Source organism: Lithobates pipiens, unplaced genomic scaffold (assembly GCF_037356315.1).
Source record: "Lithobates pipiens isolate NorthernLeopardFrog02 unplaced genomic scaffold, aLitPip1_a1.2 Scaffold_8, whole genome shotgun sequence".
Classification (NCBI taxonomy): Eukaryota; Metazoa; Chordata; class Amphibia; order Anura; family Ranidae; genus Lithobates; species Lithobates pipiens.
In genome coordinates this window covers 73,033,691-73,052,979 of record NW_027507903.1, presented here as the reverse complement: position 1 = coordinate 73,052,979, position 19,289 = coordinate 73,033,691, and the positions used below count along the sequence as shown (strand labels likewise).

The window sequence follows — 19,289 nt, the reverse complement described above, 5'->3', positions numbered from 1 at the left end:
ACCGCAAAATTTCTGTAAAAAAAGACAAAGTTAATTTTGGGGGGCACAAAAATGCAATAAATGACTCAAGTTTTTGTTAAAATATAAAATCCGAGGTTGCATTTAGTAGATGGATACCCAACATGTCACACCTTAAACGTGCACCCATAAAATTGCAAAGAATTTCAGTATTCAGTACCCTATATTTTCCATAGGTGCCAATTTAAAAACCCCCTATTGGTCATCAGTTTATTGTTACGAGGGAGGTCTGGTGCTAGAATTATTCTCTGATTCCAGCGGGCAGTTTTAGGTTTAGGCACCCCGACACATGCGTTTACGTGTGGTGGGTGGGGGGGAATTTTATGTGCTTGAGTAACTTAAAGAGGAAGTAAACCCTGATCGATTTACTTCTTTTTTGTCTCCCTGCAAAGGTAAAGCATAATGGTCTACTATGCATCACATAGTAGCCCATTATGTGTCACTTCCCTGACAAAGGAGCCAGCGATGTCACCGCTGTCCCCTGTAGTCCGGAGCATCCATCTTCTTCTGGGTATTGCTGCTCCGGCCACTCACAGCGCTGGAGCAGCGATGACGTCGCTCCCGCGCATGTGCACGGGAGCCGCCACTAACGGCATATCGCTGTTAGCAGCGGCATGCCGCTAACGGTGATAGCGCGCCTGCTCGCCGCTGTCTTTGGCGCATGCGCCATAGACAGCTGTGACTGTCTTTTAGTAAATATCTCCTAAACCGTGTAGGTTCAGGATTCAGTCAGACAACGGCAAGGCTGTGGCATACGTCAATCTTCAAGGGGGAACAAGAAGCTCAGCCGCTGCACGGGAGGTCGCTTACATACTTCGGTGGGCAGAGCGACACGTACCGGCCCTGTCTGCCATTTACATTCCCGGAGTGGAGAACTGGCAGGCGGACTAACTGAGTCGCCAGATGCTGGACCCAGGAGAATGGGTGTTGCATCTGGAGATATTCAGGTTTCTGTGCCTGAAGTGGGGCACACCAGATGTGGATCTTCTGGCGTCCCATCTCAATCGGAAGGTGCCAAGATTCATGTCCAGGACAAGAGATCCGTGGGCAGATGCGTCAGACGCGCTGGTGGCTCTGTGGGATCTGTACCCGCTGATCTACTCCTTTCCTCCACTGAAACTTTTACCATGCCTGCTTCGCAGAGTGGAAGCCGAGGGGATCCCAGTAATTCTGGTTGCCCCAGATTGGCCTCAGTGTCCTCGGTATGCAGACCTGGTGCGTCTGGTGGCAGAGAGGACCTTCTATCTCGAGGTCCGATTCTCCATCCTGCTTTACCATCGATGGCTTTAACGGCATGGCTATTGAGAGCCAGGTGTTGAGGAACCGGGGTCTGTCGGACTCGGTGATCCCAACTATGTTAAGGGCACAAAAATCTTCTTCCCGGAAGATATACCATCGTACCTGGAAGGCCTACATCTCCATGTGTGAGGAGAAAGTATGGCATCCGCCCTCCTTTTCTATATCCAGGATCCTGCTGTTTCTTCAGCAAGGAGTAGACCAGAAATTGGCATTAAGCAACATTAAGGGGCAAATTTCAGCCTTGGCTGTCTTTTTTTATTTTTTTCAGCGACCCCTGCAGTCTCCTTTGTTCAGGGGGTACAACATGTAGTCCTTCCGGTGTTTCCACCGTTACCCCCATGGGATTTGAACCTTCAAAAACCGCCGTTTGAAAATATCAGGGAGATTCTCCTGTTGACTCTTTCCCAGAAAATGGTCTTTCTAGTGGCCAGCACATCGGCCAGGAGGGTTTCGGAACTGGCGGCCTTGTCTTGCAAGTCGCCCTATCTTGTTATCCACAAGGATAAGGGGGTGATGCGTCCGCAACCGTCTTTTCTACCGAAGGTGGTCTCAGCTTTTCATATTAATGAGGGCATTGTATTACCATCTCTGTGTCCTAAGCTGAAGCACCCTAAGGAGGTGGCCCTTCAAGCTCTGGACGTGGTTCGGGCTCTGAAGGTGTAATTGTCTACCACTGCTCCCTTTCGGAAGTCAGACTCGCTGTTTGTTTCTGTGGCTGGTCCCAAGAAAGGCATGGCGGTCTTGTCGGCCACCATTTCCAAGTGGATCAGACCGATTTGTAGTACAAACCTACGCCTTGAAGGGGCAGGTGTCCCCCTTTCCGGTCATGGTCCACTCCACAAGGGCAATCGGAATGTCTTGGGCCTTCCGACACCAAGCGTCTGTTACTCAGGTGTGTAAAGCGGCGACCTGGTCGTCTGTCCATACGTTTACCAAGTTCTACAAGGTAGACGTCATTGCATCGGCTAATGCCTGTTTTGGCCGCAAAGTTTTGCAGGCGGCCATATAGTTGCAATTGAATATGCAATATATTTTTTTTATGCCTTTTTTTTTTCGATAAAAACACAGTACCGTTAAGTTAATGCGGTGTTGCATTACATTCCGCAGTTTTTGGTGCGGTTATGGGTAATCACTCCTGTTGAGGGTACCCTGGTTTTATGGTGGATTTCTCCACGCACTGTTGTTTTTTTGTGGGTAAAGTTTCACTAGTTCCCACTTGCCATGGTGGATGAAGTTTTCTATGCTTTTTTCCCCACCCCTCGTTTGGCACTGCTTGGGGACATCCCAATGGCTAAGAGAGGAGCTGTGTCAGTCGGTGAATATAAGAGAAAATAGGATTTTTTTTGTACTCACCGTAAAATCCTTTTCTCTCTAATTCACCGGCCGACACAGCATCCGCCCCTCCTTTTTATCTTTACGTTATACTGCTTATTGACGTACTGATGGCTGCATGGCAGGCTGGAGGGTTGTTGCCCAAGGGAACGCCCCCTTGGCGGAACTAAGCGTTCTGAGTGTTGTATTACAACTAATGCCTAGTATCTCCTAGTAATAGGGCAAACAACCCAATGGAGCTGTGTCGGTCGATGAATTACAGAGAAAAGGATTTTACGGTGAGTACAAAAATTCCTATTTTTTTTACAAAAAAGGTTGTAACTCAAAAAAATAAATAAAATCCTGTTCCTTTTAAAGCATGTTAAACCCACATAGTGCTTGTGCAATGTCATTTGTCCCTTCTAGGGATCGGCCAATTATCGATGAGGCCAATATTCACTTTTTTTGAAGTATCTGGCACAAATGAACCCGATATTGCTTCAAGGGGTTTTACCGGGGTGATGCTTGCAGATGTAGGCATCACCCAGTACCGTTCTTTAGAGCGGACAGTCGGCTTTATTGTAATAACAACTTATGTGGCTCAGTAGATCGTTTGTTATTACAAGCAGCGGGAGGGGACTTCCCTCACTGCCTTCCGCCGCTCGTCTGGGCTCTCCCGTCCCACCAAGAGGACCGAGCAACCAGCTGGCACGTCTGCCCGAAGACCCGAACAAAGCTGATGCTTCATACGAGTCTCAGATCTAGTAACCCGAAGCAATGTCAAGACATTTCCAAGATTACTGGCATCTTAAAGGCGCCAATTTTAAAAATATAAAGTATTCAAAAATGCAGATCTTGACGTTTTGAATACTTTCAAGTGCAGAGGAGGGGTTTGGGGTCTTGTAGACCCCTGATCTCTCCATAGAGACTTGTCACTGCCTATTACTGTCACAAGGGATGTCTACATTCTTGTTACAGCAATAACGGTGATAGTGTAAAACATTTTTTTTAAATGTACAGAATATTGGCACACAATATCCGCTATCTGCCTGAGAGGTGGCCAAAATATCAGTATTGTTTTGGCACCGAAAAAAACAATCAGTTGATCCCCCTACTCCTTTTCTATGCTGTAAAATACCTGGTTGATCCTGCCTGTTCCGGTGTCCCCCTAAGTGATGCCGTGGTCAGTTTTCTTGCCTCCATCATCCCGCTGTGTTTAGAGTCTCTCTCCCCCCCTCTCTGCCTGTCACTTCCTAGTGTGTGAGTTGACTTCCAAACTCACCTCTCCCTGTGTGGCAGTAAAGTTTGTGATACCAATTACTGCCAGCCCCTCTGTAATAACAAGATGTACTACACAGTGTCTTTGTTTTGTTTTTGTGTTTTATTATTCTGCAGCTAAAGACCTTATTTCACATTTCATTGTCCGCCCAGCTGACATCCAAGGAATCTAGGTCCCTCCCACTGTAGTGCTTAGATCAGGGAAGAAGAGCACATCGGCGATGTAAAAAGCAAACAAAAAATAAACTGTATATAATTGCAGAATAAAAAAAAAAAATGACACGGGTTTATTTACTAAAGCTGGAGAGTGCAAAATTAGTCTAACTTCTGCAGAAAAAACAATCCGCTTCTAACCTCAGCTTGTTCAGTTAAGCTTTGGCAATAAAACCTGAAAGCTGATTGGTTTCTATGCAGGAGTGAGACTGAATTTGCACTCTTGATGGCTGGGGAAGAAGTGACTTCATAGTGGTGGGCTTGGGCTTGTTCGGATCAAACCCACCAGGAAGCCGGCACTGCGTACTGCCAATCATAAGCAGTGTGTGTATGTGTAGCTGCCGGTTGGGTAATGCCTCATTGCCTATGATTGACAGTGTGCAGTTATCGCTTTCCTGGCATGTTCATTATGAACACGCCTGAGCCCATCAATAGTCGGCAACAAGGAGGGGAAGAGAGCAGACGTGTGTCCGCTCTCCTCCTCCTTCTGCCCAGCGGCACCCACTATGCTGGTCCTGGGCCTGTAGGTGGGCAAGTGGAGCCTGGGATACATAGTGGGGGGGGGAATGCGGCGCAGCTGCCTGAATCCTTCCATCTGAATGCTTCCAGTGAATGGACTGACAAATTGCCAGGGCGCAATTTATAATCACAATGGCGACCTGATGTCTGAGATTTGTCGAGCCCTGTGTCAACACTGTACTCCAGGCAAGAAATACTATACGGTTATATCTATCTAGATTTACATATCACTGACACTCAGCAAGACCCTGTGTAGCAACGCTGGAGACCTGATCTCTCTGTCTTTCAGTTTTACTCTCAGTTACAGGTCCCCCCCCCCCCCCCCCAACCAAAGAATTAATGTAGCTGTATAACTTTGTACACCATTGCCTCTTGCCCCCTGATTTGCAGTTATTCTAGCATAACAAGCCTCTGAAAGATGCAGTGTGCTATTTCCTCATGTAGGGTACCCTGCTTGGACCCAAGGTCTCCCCAGACATGTGCACTTCACCACCTCGTATGTTTTTTGGGGGGAATGCGCTGTAGAATCCCAGCCACCTGTTCTGACGGCATGTGTGCACAGTTGGGAGCAGCTCTCCTGTGTCCTCTTGCCCTGAGGCACAAGAAAACCAGGGTTTGCGCTGAGCATTCTCCGGCTGCACATTGTCCGGGTGCCCCCCACTCTGTACGTGCTGACAGGACAGTGCCAATGTCCTCTACTGTGCACACATGGCTCTTTCTGCCAGGCATATGGTGTACTACTAGCTGGAAGTTAGGGGAGGAATATGCAGGGACACAGGATTTTGTGACTTTTTAATAGCATGGATTTAAATTAATATGAATTAGCTGCACCTTTAGCACAAGAAAAACTCAAGAAAAATGCATCCGTCTTCACATTTGGTCCATTGTGCTTCTGTTGTGGTGTTTACTTACCTGTCCCACGGTCAGGGCAGCCATCAGCACACAGCTTTAGGCGTACACTCCCAGAGGCCGACCCCCAACATTCTCCAGGGCCCGCCCACTGGTCATTTCACCAAATCTGACCACAGGCCATCCCACCAAGTCCTTCGTTGCACCCACTTTTATTTCAACACTGTTACACCTTTGGAGGCTGGAGGGATGGTGCTGAGTGTGGGTGGGGATGCGTTGTGGAGCCTGGAGGGATCGGTGGTGCTGGGTGTGGGTGGGGATGCGTTGTGGAGGTTGGAGGGATGGATGGGGTTGCGTTGTGTAGACTGGTGGGATGGATGGTTCTGGGCGTGGATGGGGATGCGTTGTGGAGAATGGAGGGATGGATGGTGCTGGGCGTGGATGGGGATGCATTGTGGAGACTGGAGGGATGGAGTGGATGCTTGGTGGGGATGAAGATGATTGAGTTGCATTGTGAAAATGGATGAGGATGACTCTGGGTGGGGATGTGAGTTACATAGTGAAGAGGCTCTCCAAAATGTAACTCTCATATGCACCCAGAGTCATCCGTTTTCACAATGCAACTCAGTTATATCACATTACATTTTTTTTAAAAGTACCCTCCATGCTGCTCTCTTGGATCGATCTGCATGGCACCTGTTATTGCTCTGTCCTGTGTCCATGTGCACTGTCCACGAGCTGGCCACTCTCCTTGCCCCTACCAATCACAGTTCAAGTAAACTAGCAGCAGTCATCAGGCTCCTCCTCTGCAGGGAAGGAGAGGAGAGAGAACTGGATGTGATCACCTGCTGTGTGTGTGCAGAAGAATACTTCACTTGCTGGTGAAAGTTAGTGTCTAGGATTCTTCTCTGCAGCGGCGCTGGTACAAGTTCTGATCAGCTGCCTGGGTGCTATCGGGAAGTGTCCGAACTTCAAGATCTGAGATGAGCTGCTTAACCTCGCACTGCAGTCGCATTGATGTGAATGAGCATGAGCACCATGGAAAATAATGTGATTTCCCTTGGCATGTGATTCTACTCAAGTCGCACCAGAAATCGCACAAGTGTGAACTAGCATTTAGAGAATGTGCCCAGATAATGGAAACAAAACTACTTCCCAATTTTTAACAAGTGGTCAAGAGTCCCAGAAAAAGTCATCCCGTACCTTTTCTAGCTGCTTTTAATGTGAAACTATTTATTCTCAAAGGTCACAGAGAATCTTTTCTGACCCAAGGTTCCTCCAGAGGGTTGCTAGGAGTTCTTCTGAGGAATTTCTAAATCTTGGATAAGTAACCACTGACACCAATCATCTTATATACGCTATTCCTCCTACTGGCCACAAATGTAAGGAACATTCTTCCCACTGATACTAATATATTGTGAGCTGTAGATATAATAATTATTAGCGGGGGGGAGGGCACAAGCTGATCATGGAAATGATGTACCTCGCCGCGGTGGTGCTAAACTGGAAGAAAACAGATTACCCCCCGGAAACGGTAACTCAAGCCAAAAAGGAAAAAGTCCAAAATAGTTTTAACTTGCTGCTATGAAGCAGATGGTGCGAACATGGAAATGTGGATGGAACTCTGCTTTAAGCTGGTCATAGCTGAACCATGTATGGGCAGGCTATATGTACCCAAGCTGATTGATCGATCAACTTGGGTACAACCAGCCAATTATTGCTAGCAGCTGTTATAGCCGCAAGCAATAATCATCACTGTGCTCTCTTTGACTTGGCAGGAGGGATTGCCCTATCGGCAATGACTGTGTTGATGGGGAAACCTGTGGTTACAGGAAATACTGTATTTAATGGCTTATAACACACACTTTTTCACCCTGAAAATCGTGTGCAAATAGTGTGTGCGTGTTATATGCCGATGCTGCAATTTGGGCTGCCTAGGAGGAAACGGGGGGGGGGGGGGGAGCGCCGCCAGATTACATACAGCGAGAATCTCCTGTTTACTCAGTGGCCTCTGTAATAGGAAGTCCCGTCTCCTGGGCCGGCATTGGACCACTGTTCTGTCTATCACAGAATCCTAACCAAGAGGCGGGACTTTGTATTAAAGAGACCGCTGATTAAACCGGAGATCCACGCTGTATGTAATCTGACGGCGCTTGTCCCGCCCCCCTCCCTATCCCCTCCGAGGCAGCAGTAATCTGAGGTGAGGCTGCAGATGGACATTGATCAGGCTGCAGATGGACATTGATCAGGCTGCAGATGGACATTGATTAGGCTGCAGATGGGCATTGACCCTTATTTTGCTTCAAAGGTCTTTATTTAAAAAACTTTTCCTGAAACTTCCCTCCTAAAATGAAAGTGCGTTTTTATATGCCGATAAATATGGTAAACTCTCTCTGTTTATGGGCCGGCCTTAGAAACAGCTTGTGGAAGTTCAGTGAAGTGCAGCATTTTGCAGGTTGGTGAATTTGTATCCTTTTGATCCCCCCCCCCCCCACCCCCGCCCAACAAGGCTTTGATATATGTGACCTACCTAATAATATCTAGAACCACAGAAACCAAAAGGCGAAGAGGAAGAAATGTATTTGAAAAGATATACTAACGATTTCCTTTTTTACCACATTGTTTCCAAATTGACGTTTTCAGATTATGGTTTTATGAAAATATCATTATGCATTCTTATGGCCTATGGTAAGCCATGCGTTTTCCTGCCTGTAACTAGTAAGGGACCGTCTAATATGCCATTATTGCAGTCTGTATCTGAAAAGTCAATTTATGAAATAAAGCAAAGAGCCAAACCATCCATCTCATTGCAGTGCAAAAATGGCGCAACTTGCATTAGAGTCGCGTGTGCCGGTAAGTTATTTATGCATCTGTTGTACAATTGTCACAGACGAATTTGGTTGCAAGATTGTCCCAAAGGATGCAACACAATTTACCCCACCATGCAAGAGGTCTGATATACCTGTGTGTTCCTCATCACCATCAACTTCGGGTTGGTGTATATGGCCAGCCTAGAGCGGAGTTCCAGTCACCTGTGGGGAAAAAAAAGTCAGCAGCTACAAAAATTGTAGCTGCTGACTTTTAAAAAACAGCCACTCCCCTGTTCCACAATCCAGTGGTGTGCTCTTCCCAGTCAGTATCACCTGCTGTCTTTGGTCCCCGGGGACAGCATCTTCACATTGGGCACCCAGCTGTGACAGCTTGCGACTTCACAGCCAAGATTCCCACTGCGCATGCGCTGCACATTGTGAGTGGTGGATGCAGTCTTCTGGGACCCGTCAGTCCCAGAAGACTGCAGGAGGGAGGGAGGAAAACGCCAGTTTCCGACCGCCACTGCATTCGGAGAAAAGGAGGGTACCTGTCAAACTCTGGTACCCATCTTGGGAGTGTGGATTATTTCCTGGATTTTTATTTTTAGACTTTTGGACACCTTTATTTTGGCACTTTTTATCTATTGTTTTTTTTTTTTTTTTTCACTGTTTGTGTGTGTGTGTGTGTGTATATATATAATATAAAATCATTTATTAATTGCAAATTTTTTCAGTTTATATACGGTATTTATCACTTTGCACTTTGATTTATGCTTAGTACCGGTACTTCATTAATTGGAGATATTGAACAGCACACCATTAGTCTAATTTAAATGAGGGGGCACAATTCCTCCCAATGACACCAACAGCACCTCTCCTCCTTTTAGTAGTAGAATAATTGAATATTTGGTATTCTTGGAATTTTTCCGCACATATATGTGTGTAAACACTATAGAGACTATGATCCAGTGTTCATACATCATTACCGAGGACCCTTTGTTTATATTCTGCAGGAAGTGAATATTATGCACATTTAAACTAGTAATCTTTTCCCTGACAATAGGGATTCATCTAGTTCTGGAACCCTTCTCGCCCTAGTAAGTCATTACCAGCAATCCGTGTAGAATTTCAGTAATTGAATTTACACAAGGAAATCTCTGCAGCACGGAGATATTTCCACAAGTCATAAACCGAGCTATGAAGAGATTTCCTGTACTACAGATCCAGGAAATTGTTTATTGTTTAATTTATAGCCTCATAATTGTGTTCTCTGTTTCTCATACACTAAGCGTTCTGGAATTTAACTTGGAATTTCAAATTTGCTGGTTTGCTTACTGTAAAAGAATAAGTTGTTCATACTTGCCCTTTATGCTTGTCCCACTGCTTTATTATAATGTCAATTTTTAGCATAGTGGAATTCTTTTCCATTTTCATTTGCTGACACTTAGGGCTTTTTCACCCGAGCAGCTGGGGTGTAGCAAAAACAGGCGGCTGTGCCGCAGGTTTACTGCCACCCAGACACCCATGGGAGAGTGCCATAGGATATACAGAATTTTGGGTAACAGAACCATCTTTATTAAAGTGGTTGTAAAGTTAGAAGGTTTTAGAAGGCATTCTATGCATTAAAGGGTAACTCCACTTTCGTGAAAAAAAAGGCAAATTAAAAAAATGATATAGTATGTACAATTGCGACACAAGTCGTATTGTAATTGAATGTTATTAAAAATTACCTTTCCTTTTCAATCTGCAGCTCTGTAATTTTCTGTGAAATGCAATGTAACATGGCTACCTGAAGATGTTCTATACACATAATGTGTACAGAACGCCCCCAGAAACATCATGTCCTGCTTGTGTGATTGGCTCACTGATTTTCCCAGAAGTCTGCACTAAGATACAAGTCAGATTTCAGGCACCCCCTGCAACAAAAATGTAATTTTTGCTAAGATACTTCCAATAGGAAATCACATCTAAAGGGATGCATGTCCTGCATTTTTGTTCAATAGAGCCCTGCAGGTGAAACAACTGGTTAAAAATTATGAAACCACTCCCTTTAGACTCACTTTTGCACATGGGCACAGACAAACACACAGGGATTAATTCAGAATAACAAAAGGTAGTTATCTGCAACAATGTTTGTCAAAATACTTGTAATGTACATAGATCACCCAGAGGAAAAAAAATAATTCTCATCAAAAGATGAGATAGATGAGATGATAATATAAAAATAATTCTCATCAAAAGATGAGATAAGATGAGATAATATAAAAAAAAAAAACCTTTGTGCAATAGCCCCCCTAATACTTACCTGAACCCCATCTTGATCCAGCGATGTGTCATGAGAGTCTCGGCTGTCCTCTCTCTCCTCTTTGGCTGAGAAAGCAGCGGGGTGCCATTGGCTCCCACTGCTGTCAAGCAAAGTAATTGAGCCAAAGAGGAGAGAGCCAATGAGGAGGGCAGGGCTGAGCCACGGCTCCGTGTCTGAATAGAAACGCAGAGCAGCTGCTCGGCTCGGGTTCCCCCGTAGCAAGCTGTTTGCTGTGGGGGCACTTGGCAGGAGAGAGGGACCAGGAGTGCTGGAGAGGGACCCGAGAAGAGGAGGATCTGGGCTGCTCTGTGCAAGACCTTTACACAGAGCAGGTAAGTATAACATGTTTTTTTTTTTTTTTTTTTTTTAAATATCAGTCTGTCCATGACCCCCAGAGGAAGTCTGGCCAAAGTCATTGACTTCATTTTAATAAGATGATAAAAAGGTTCTATATTTAGGGACACTTAGTCAAAGAGGGACATGGTGACATGTACACCAAAGTATTGCAGTGAGTTAATTCTGGCAATACAGAGGGAATCCTGCTCCTCCGAGGAAGGAAAATTTACTAGAGGGAGGAGATTTCTTTGTATTTTTAGGTTGAGCTGCAGTCGAGCGGCTATGGACACAGCTGAAATACATGTAATGTACAGCCAGTCTTTCACTGGAGAAGTAAATCAGTATGTCAACGAGAATCTAGCACCATTATTGATGAAATTGAAACAGAAGGTTAACAACTGGTGTTGCCTCCCTCTCTCCGTGGCGGGGCGCTGCAACTTAATTAAAATGATCTGGCAGCCACAAATTTTATATATCTTGCATAACTCTCCAGTCTGGATCAACCAGAAATGGTTCAAGAAACTGGAATCATTGTTTCGCGACCTAATTTGGAAGAAAGGGCAAGCCCGGATTAGGCTGCAGACAATGCAGCTCCCCGTTGGCAGAGGAGGAGTGGCGATACCTCATCCGAGATCATACTTTTTGTCAGCCCAGCTCCTGCATTTAGCTGGGGCTGGGCTCCAAAGTGGAGGGTGCCCAAACCACAAACTGATGATTGACAAAGCACCCCATAAATCCTTGGTTGAAGTTTTGGAAGCCAATTCATTTGCCCATAGGTGCCCTACAAATGTATTAGTGAGGAAAGTGTGGCAGACAGTAAAGCAACTCATGGGATACGTGGGAGTGACCGATTATACCCCGCTATGGAATAATGGAAACCTGGCTGAATTAAATGGCATAGATAGATCCTTGGAATGGGAGAGGCAGGGGATTAGCAGGCTAGTGCAACTATATGAAGGGAATCTTATGAAATCGTTTGAAGACCTTAGGCAGGAATTTGGTATTTCTAATAAGACGTTTTATAAATATTTGCAACTGAGGCATGGAATTCAAGCACAGTACGGGTCACTAGTTATTGAGAGGACTGAAACTCCTTTGTTCCAGGGACTCATTGACCGTAGACAAGTAAAAGGCCAGATCTCTAGGCTATATATAAAACTTAGGGACAAAATTTTGAAGGGGGAGGGACCCGATAAGAGTAGGCGGGGATGGGTGGGGGATGTAGGACCGATAACTCGGGAGCAATGGGAGGAGACACTTGAACAGGGGAGTTTAGTATCTATATCTCCATCACAGCGAGTGTCTCACTTGTTTCTTATCCATAGGGCATATTATACCCCCCAAAAGATATGGAAAATGGGTAGGAAACCCAGTGATGATTGCCCCAGATGTGGGGCATCAGGTGATCTCCTCCATATGGTGTGGAAATGCCCAAAACTGTACAGGTACTGGATAGAAATTGTACATAGAATAAATAGGATTTTTAAGACCACTCTGAAACCAGAAGCCAAGACCTGCCTATTGGGGATCTTAGAGGAAGGTAGAATTCCCTCCCTAACAAGGACGTTGATATTAAGGTGCCTGTACCAGGCTAGGCGACTAATAGCAATAAATTGGCAAGCTAAAAACCCCCCTGTACTAGAATCATCAATTCTACAATCTGGTGTGAACGTGCGATGCTTATAAAGCAAAATAATTTAATGAAATTCAGGGAGCTATGGAATCCTTGGCTGAGGGATATGGGTTACCCCCTGAGTGGGGTTGCTGAGGGATAGATTTGGTATCCGTTGGCCTGGCTCATGGTCGGGGGGGGGGGGGGTTGGGTTTTTTTTCTCTTCTGCACCCCCCCTCGATGGATTGCCCTATGGGTGCATCCCTCCCTCTTTTCTTTCTTTTTTTTTCTTTTGACCCCGACGGCGTCCATCATCTTCCAACCAGCCAACCATTATTGAGGTGGCTGGGGCGCGCAGCGTGTGTTCAAGGTGGGGGGCGGGTAGGGTGGGGGGGTTGGGGGATATTTATGCCGTCATGCCTACGGTAACTTGAGTGTTGTATATGGCTTTGGCTTTATTATATATGCATGAGATGATGAGTTTTTGTGAATTGTGAAAGCTATTGTAAATCCTTTAAAAATTTAATAAAGAGAAATTAGTACAAAAAAAAAAAAAATGTACAGCCAGTCTTGTGATCCAGGCACTCCTGCTAGACAGAACAGCAAAGCACTGAACTCCATGATACCTCTAATCAGATTACACTGCAGTTAAGAAATACAACCTGGTTTAGGACCCATCGCAGCCGGTGAATGGAGGAGCATCAGTACATTGATGAGATTATGGTGTGCTCCCCTCTTCTACCAACACATGTACTACAGCAGGTCTTAATTGACTAGAGATACAAACAAACCCAAGGATAAACCGAGGAAAAAACCAAGCCTTACTTACCACCAGCCCACAGACAACCAAATAACCTGTCTAACAGTATGTGTTAAAAACCGGGTTTAGTCTGCACAAATTTGCAAATGCATGGGTAAACCACAGAGCCACGCCAAGGCACCCCAGTATCTGTGGTACCTAACACTAACTTATAAGTGTCCCCACAGTGGAGGCACATGCATTCTGATGGATAGGTGAGAGCAGGTGGACTGAAGGGGAGCCACCCCTTCCCAAAGGTATAGGAGCACACTGAACACCCAGCACAATGGCAACACAGGTGTCAATGAGATGCCTGACCAAAAAACACAACAGTGATACAAAAAGACGCCACCTGCTCACACCTATAGCTGGCTATCGCAGTAAGAAGATTGGAAGGCTAACAACAGATACAAACAAACCCGAGGAAAAAACCAAGCCTTACTTACCACCAGCCCACAGACAACCAAATAACCTGTCTAACAGTATGCGTTAAAAATAGGGGTTTAGTCTGCACACATTTGCAAATGCATGGGTAAACCACAGAGCTCTGCCAAGGCACACCTTGATTGACTAAAGCCTGCCATACACGGCTTGAATTAGATCAAACTTCACCTGAATCAGTTGAAATTTAAGCCACGGTGCCGCTGTTGGAACTACCTGTATCACAAAAAGTAGGTTGTTCAATTGTCTTTTGACAGAGGCGCCGGGTGGAATATTGTTGGTTGAACAGCACCTACATAGAATCAGATGCCGGTGTCCTGTCGGATAGTGTCCGCTGTGTACTGCGCATGCGCAGTACACAGGACAAGCAGATTCTGAAAATAGCCAAAGATGAACGGCGCCTGCGGCGTGAGTCCAGGTTCTAGCCCCACCATCCAAGTGGACATAGAGTTAGAATAAAAAGAGCTGTGCGAAGCAAGGCCGTGCCCGAATCGTGGCGAGCGGCCCTCTTATTATGTGCAGCCCTATGTCCACTTGGATGGTGGGGCTTGCACCTGGAGTCACGGCGCAGGCGCCGTTCATCTTCAGAGATTTTCCGAATCTCCTCCTGCTCCGTACTGCGCAAGCACTGCTCCTGCGCAGTACGGGGTGGACACTTTTCGATGGCCGGACTGTATATGTCACAACGCTGGCACTGTTTAAATATTTTGACTGCCTTGGGTTCCAGCTGTCAGAATACAAAAGCCAGCAGGGAGATTCCTCCATCAAAATCGATTAGTGTGGCTGGAGGAATCTATCGGATTTTTTTCACCTCTACTCTGCATGTGTGGCCAGCTTTAGAGTACATCTGTGTCTTCTCCCATTCCTCTGTACACAGGATCCTAAAAAGCTGATATCAAGTGAGATTTGGGTACTTTTGCCAACTTTGTAAACTTATATTTTTTAAGAAAAAAAAACAATATCTGTATATTAAATATTGTGTTTTTTTTTTTGTTTTTGTTTTTTTATAACTGCCTGGATATCAGCTTTAAATGAAATCTCTCAAACCTGGGCAGTAAAGCTGTTAATTGCATAAAAACAAAATGGAGACCGAGGCCATCTGTTACTGTGTGTTGTGGTTTACTGCAATGTGATTTGGTTCCGGGGTGCTTTGTATTAAGGCATTGTGATGCCTTTCAGTATGAAGGGCATGGTACAGCACTGAAATATGTACATTGCAGTAACATGCACTTTACAGTGCATTACTGCAAGCTTGGGAATGAATAGGTCCTAAGAGCCTATTCTTATATTGATGCTGCAATGCCATAACCAGTGCATGTTAATGTGAGCTTTACCGTAGATGACGCATGGCATTATGTTGGGGTGCCTTGTAGCATAGATGTGTTGTGCTAAGGTGTGTTCACCTAAAAAAAATTAAAAGGAAATGATCTTTTAGAACAATGATTGGTTATCCACATACGTCTTATTTTATAACCACATAATGATCCTGTTTTCTCCTTGTTATTTTCCAGATGGAACAGATTAAAAGGGCCAACAAACTGTTTTCCACAGATTGTATTTTCCTGAGAAAGTCATTAAACATCCCGGTTATATCAGAGAAGACTTCTCTATTTAATGGACTTAATTTATTGGACTCGCCTGAGACCGAATCTCAAGAAGATAGCAATATTCAAGGTGAAGACATTGTTTCTGCTCCAGCTAAGATTGCCTCTCCACCTAGCTCTCCAGAATCAAACCGACCCATAGTAGCACAGGATGAAGAGCTGTCTGCCAAAGACTTCCTTCATAGACTGGACTTGCAGATAAAGAGGTCTACACAGGCAGCCAAAAGGCTAAAAGAAGAAGAATACCTCAGGTAAACCGTCCAGACATAAGTGCCCTTATACACTATTTAACAAGATATATTCTCCATTACCAGGTAAATATGGACCCCCTTCTTGTAGTGGAGGTTGGCTTTGGCCAAACATAAGCAAAGATACTTGTAGAATGCTATAAAGTAAGTCCCCTACATATGAACCTTCGAGCTGTGAAACATCAAAGATGCAAACATTTGTTTGCACGTTTTTTTTTTCATTTAACCCAGCAGGCTGAATGGAAAAAAATGGACAGATTGCAGTATGATCCCAAGCGATGTTGGTGCCGTGATCTACCCAGTGTGCTAGGGTGGGGGGAACCAACTCGCCAGAACACACTGATCAGTGCCGGCAGCTTTTGTCTGTAAGCACTGATATTTGTTGGACTTACCAATGAGCTCTGGGAATGGAACTCGTTCGTATGTAGGGGACTTGCTGTATATTGATATAGGTCAGGGGCCTCCACTCTGCCCCTCAGCCACATCTGGCCCACTACAAGATTTTGTTTGGCCCACAGTGGCATATTCTCATTGTGCACAGATTAAAGTGATTGTAAATGTTTTTTTTTTTTTTTTTTTGTTTTTAACCACTTCCCACCCGGCCAATGCACAGATACGGCCGGGTGGTAGCCGTCTACTTCTGATAGGACGTTCAGGAACGTCCTTCAGAAGAAGCGGGATCGCTCGCGTGCCCGCGCAGCGGCACGATCCCCATGTGCTCGTGTCACCCGGACACGGCGCATCTCAGATCGGCAGGAGGGCTCTGTGATTGGCCCTCCTGATCACATGACGGCCGTGTCCAATCACGGCCGTCATGTGATGTAAACAAACAGCCGGTTGCTAGGCAATCGGCTCCTCCTCTCTTCACACAGAAGTCATCGCTGAGGAGAGGAGAGCAGATCGCTGCAGCCGGCTGATGATCATTGAGTATGAGCTGTTTTTTACAGCTTTTTACTCACTGATCACCAGTCTAGTGTAAACACACAACACAGTATAAACACAGTCCCCCACATATGTCCCCAAAACACACATGTCCCCAAATAATAAAAACACATGTCCCTAATAATAAAAACATGTCCCCCACATATGTCCCACTAAAATCACATGTCCCAATGATTATCTGCACACATATGTACGTGATCACCTGCACACATATGTACATGATCATTTGCGTACATATGTCCCCGATCACACAAACCAATTATTATACACTTAACGGAATTTTTTTTACCAAAAACATGTAGCAGAATACATTTTGGCTTAAATTTATGACAAAATGAGATTTTATTGGATTTCTTTTAAAATAGAAAAAAGAAAATATTGTTTTTTTTTCCAAATTTCCGCTTTTTTTGTATCGCAAAAAATAAAAAACTGAGTCGTGAATAAATACCACCAAAATATTTGTGCGAACAAAATGATAAAAATTTCATTTGGGTACAGTGTAGCATGACCGCGCAATTGTCACTGAAAGCGCTAGAGCGATGAAAGCTGAAAATTGGGCTGGGAAGGAAGGGGGCGAAAGTGCCCTGTATTGAAGTGGTTAAATAACAAACGTCATACTTGCCTCCACTGGGCAGCTCATTTTGCACAGTGGCTCTGAACCTCATCTTCTGGGTTCCCCCAGCGGCTCTCACAGCTCCTCCCCACATCAGATAACCCCCTAGAAGCGCTCTTCCGAAAGGGTGACCTTGCGGGCACGTTCCCGTGTTCAGCATCTGGCGTCCATAGCTGCCAAATGTATGACTCGGCCCTGCCCCCCTCGGCGTCCGTATCATTGGATTTGATTGACAGCAGTGGGAGCCAATGGCTGTGCTGCTATCAAGCAATCCAATCAAGAGTCGAGAACCCAGGGCAGAGAGACGGGGTCCCCATCGGGCCAAGTTCTAGGGCTCAGGTAAGTAAAACGGGGGGCTGGGGGACCGCTCACTGCCAGGTGTCTTTTCACCTTAATGCATAGGATGCATTAAGGTGAAAATACACAGAAGTTTACAACCCCTTTTAAGTATTCAAGTCAGAAGAGGCTTCCTATGGTTTCCTTTTCCCAGTTGGCGTCCTAGCAACCAATCAAATGCTTGCCTTGGTGTGGGCAAAGTGTGAACTCGTTTATCTGTATGTAAAATTGGTTTCAGTTTTTAAAAAGTCTTAAGTATGAATAGATTTTATTAGTGAAGAGATGGAAATATCAGAGTTCTATTGGGGGAGAGGTTGTTTTGTTAGTAAGATTCCTGCTTTAAGAGATTTATTTTCCTAGGCAATGTTTTGAAGAAAAGCCTTAGAGGCTAAGTTCACCTTTAAAAAAAATGCATTTATTATGTTTTTCTTAGGAGCCTACAAAGCATTGCAAACTTCTGATATGGACAGGCAGATACTGAAGTCCAAGAAGATCAGTGGACTACAAGAGTGCTCCCCAGCACCATAGCAGTTCATTGAGAACTATAAGCCATCAGCCACGAGGGCTGACAGTAGTTCATTCATTTGCAGAAACCTGGGAAAGGTTCCCTGCCCCCTGTCACAGGGATGGGGGGATTGAAAGTTGGGGTGGTGGATGCTTAACATGTTACGTGTTGCACCCTAAGCACATGTGTAATGTGTTGAGAAAGATAAACTTATCCTTTAAACTAAACAAAAACATTTTTTTTGTTGTTTTGGTTTGTTTAAAGAGCTCCTTTTGGCCCTGTTTACATGTACAGTGGTTCAAAACACACTTCTGAAAAGTGATCCACAGTGGATCACTTTTAAGAGGTGATTTACAGATCCTCCTGAATGACTGTTCCTCCTTGGGATTAGGGAAAAAAAAATATATATTTAGCAGTACAATACTGCACCGCAACTGCATGCCAAGCGTTTGTCACTGTCCTATTGACTTCAGTGGGCATGTTTGGCCATCAGCACCACCTGGAAAAAGCGACATCGCAAAATAAATTTGCCACACTATGAAAAAGTGCCTCCACGGCAGTTTGAACAGTCCTGAGGGGTCACCATGTTGTTTTGTCAGGTTAAAACGCAGATCAACTGCCTGTTTTTACTGCCCATGTGGACTCTTATGGTTTATGTACATCTTCTTCAGTGGAATGAATACAGGAACCTCTCTGCTTGGATCGGCCTCACTTCTTTCTTTACTGTACATCCTGGGAAATACCCGTCATTTATTTTTGATTATAGGGGATATATTGACAAAGCACACAATATGGTGACAGATTCGGGATCTACAAATACAAACATATCCTTTCTTCTCTTCAGAACTGACCAATGGAAAGACTTCAGTTTGGGTATTAGATTGTTGTCTGAGATATTCATTCCTAAAGCTGTTTTTAGCTGAACATTAACAGTAAAGCTGCATTTTGTCATTGTCCCCAAAAAAAAGAACAGTTACTGCTCCTAAACTCACATTTTTGGATTTTTTTTGCCAAAGCCCCAAACATAATTCAATAAAAGCCTGTGTTCATGGCACACATAGGCTTTTACCATAGCTTAGAGGCAGTAAAACGCTCCTCTCCTGAATGCAGAAGAATCTTGTTCAGGAGAGGATTATTTTGCCAGGAAAACGCTGAATGTAGCAAAAACGCATGTAAATGCAGCTAAACATGCGTTAATGCTAGGCACGTTTAGTACTTGAATGTTTTTTTTTTTTTTTTCTCATTTCAATG

General features: G+C 44.8%; 1 protein-coding gene across 1 annotated transcript in view; it reads left to right on the top strand.

Annotated features, from left to right (window-relative positions):
* The window catches only part of LYSMD2 (LysM domain containing 2), a 92,780-nt gene that overhangs the window by 30,122 nt on the left and 43,369 nt on the right, over positions 1-19,289 (top strand). Inside the window, exon 2 of the mRNA XM_077473147.1 lies at positions 15,302-15,645. Coding sequence (XP_077329273.1) covers positions 15,302-15,645 — 344 coding nt within the window. The remainder of the gene's footprint in view (positions 1-15,301; positions 15,646-19,289) is intronic.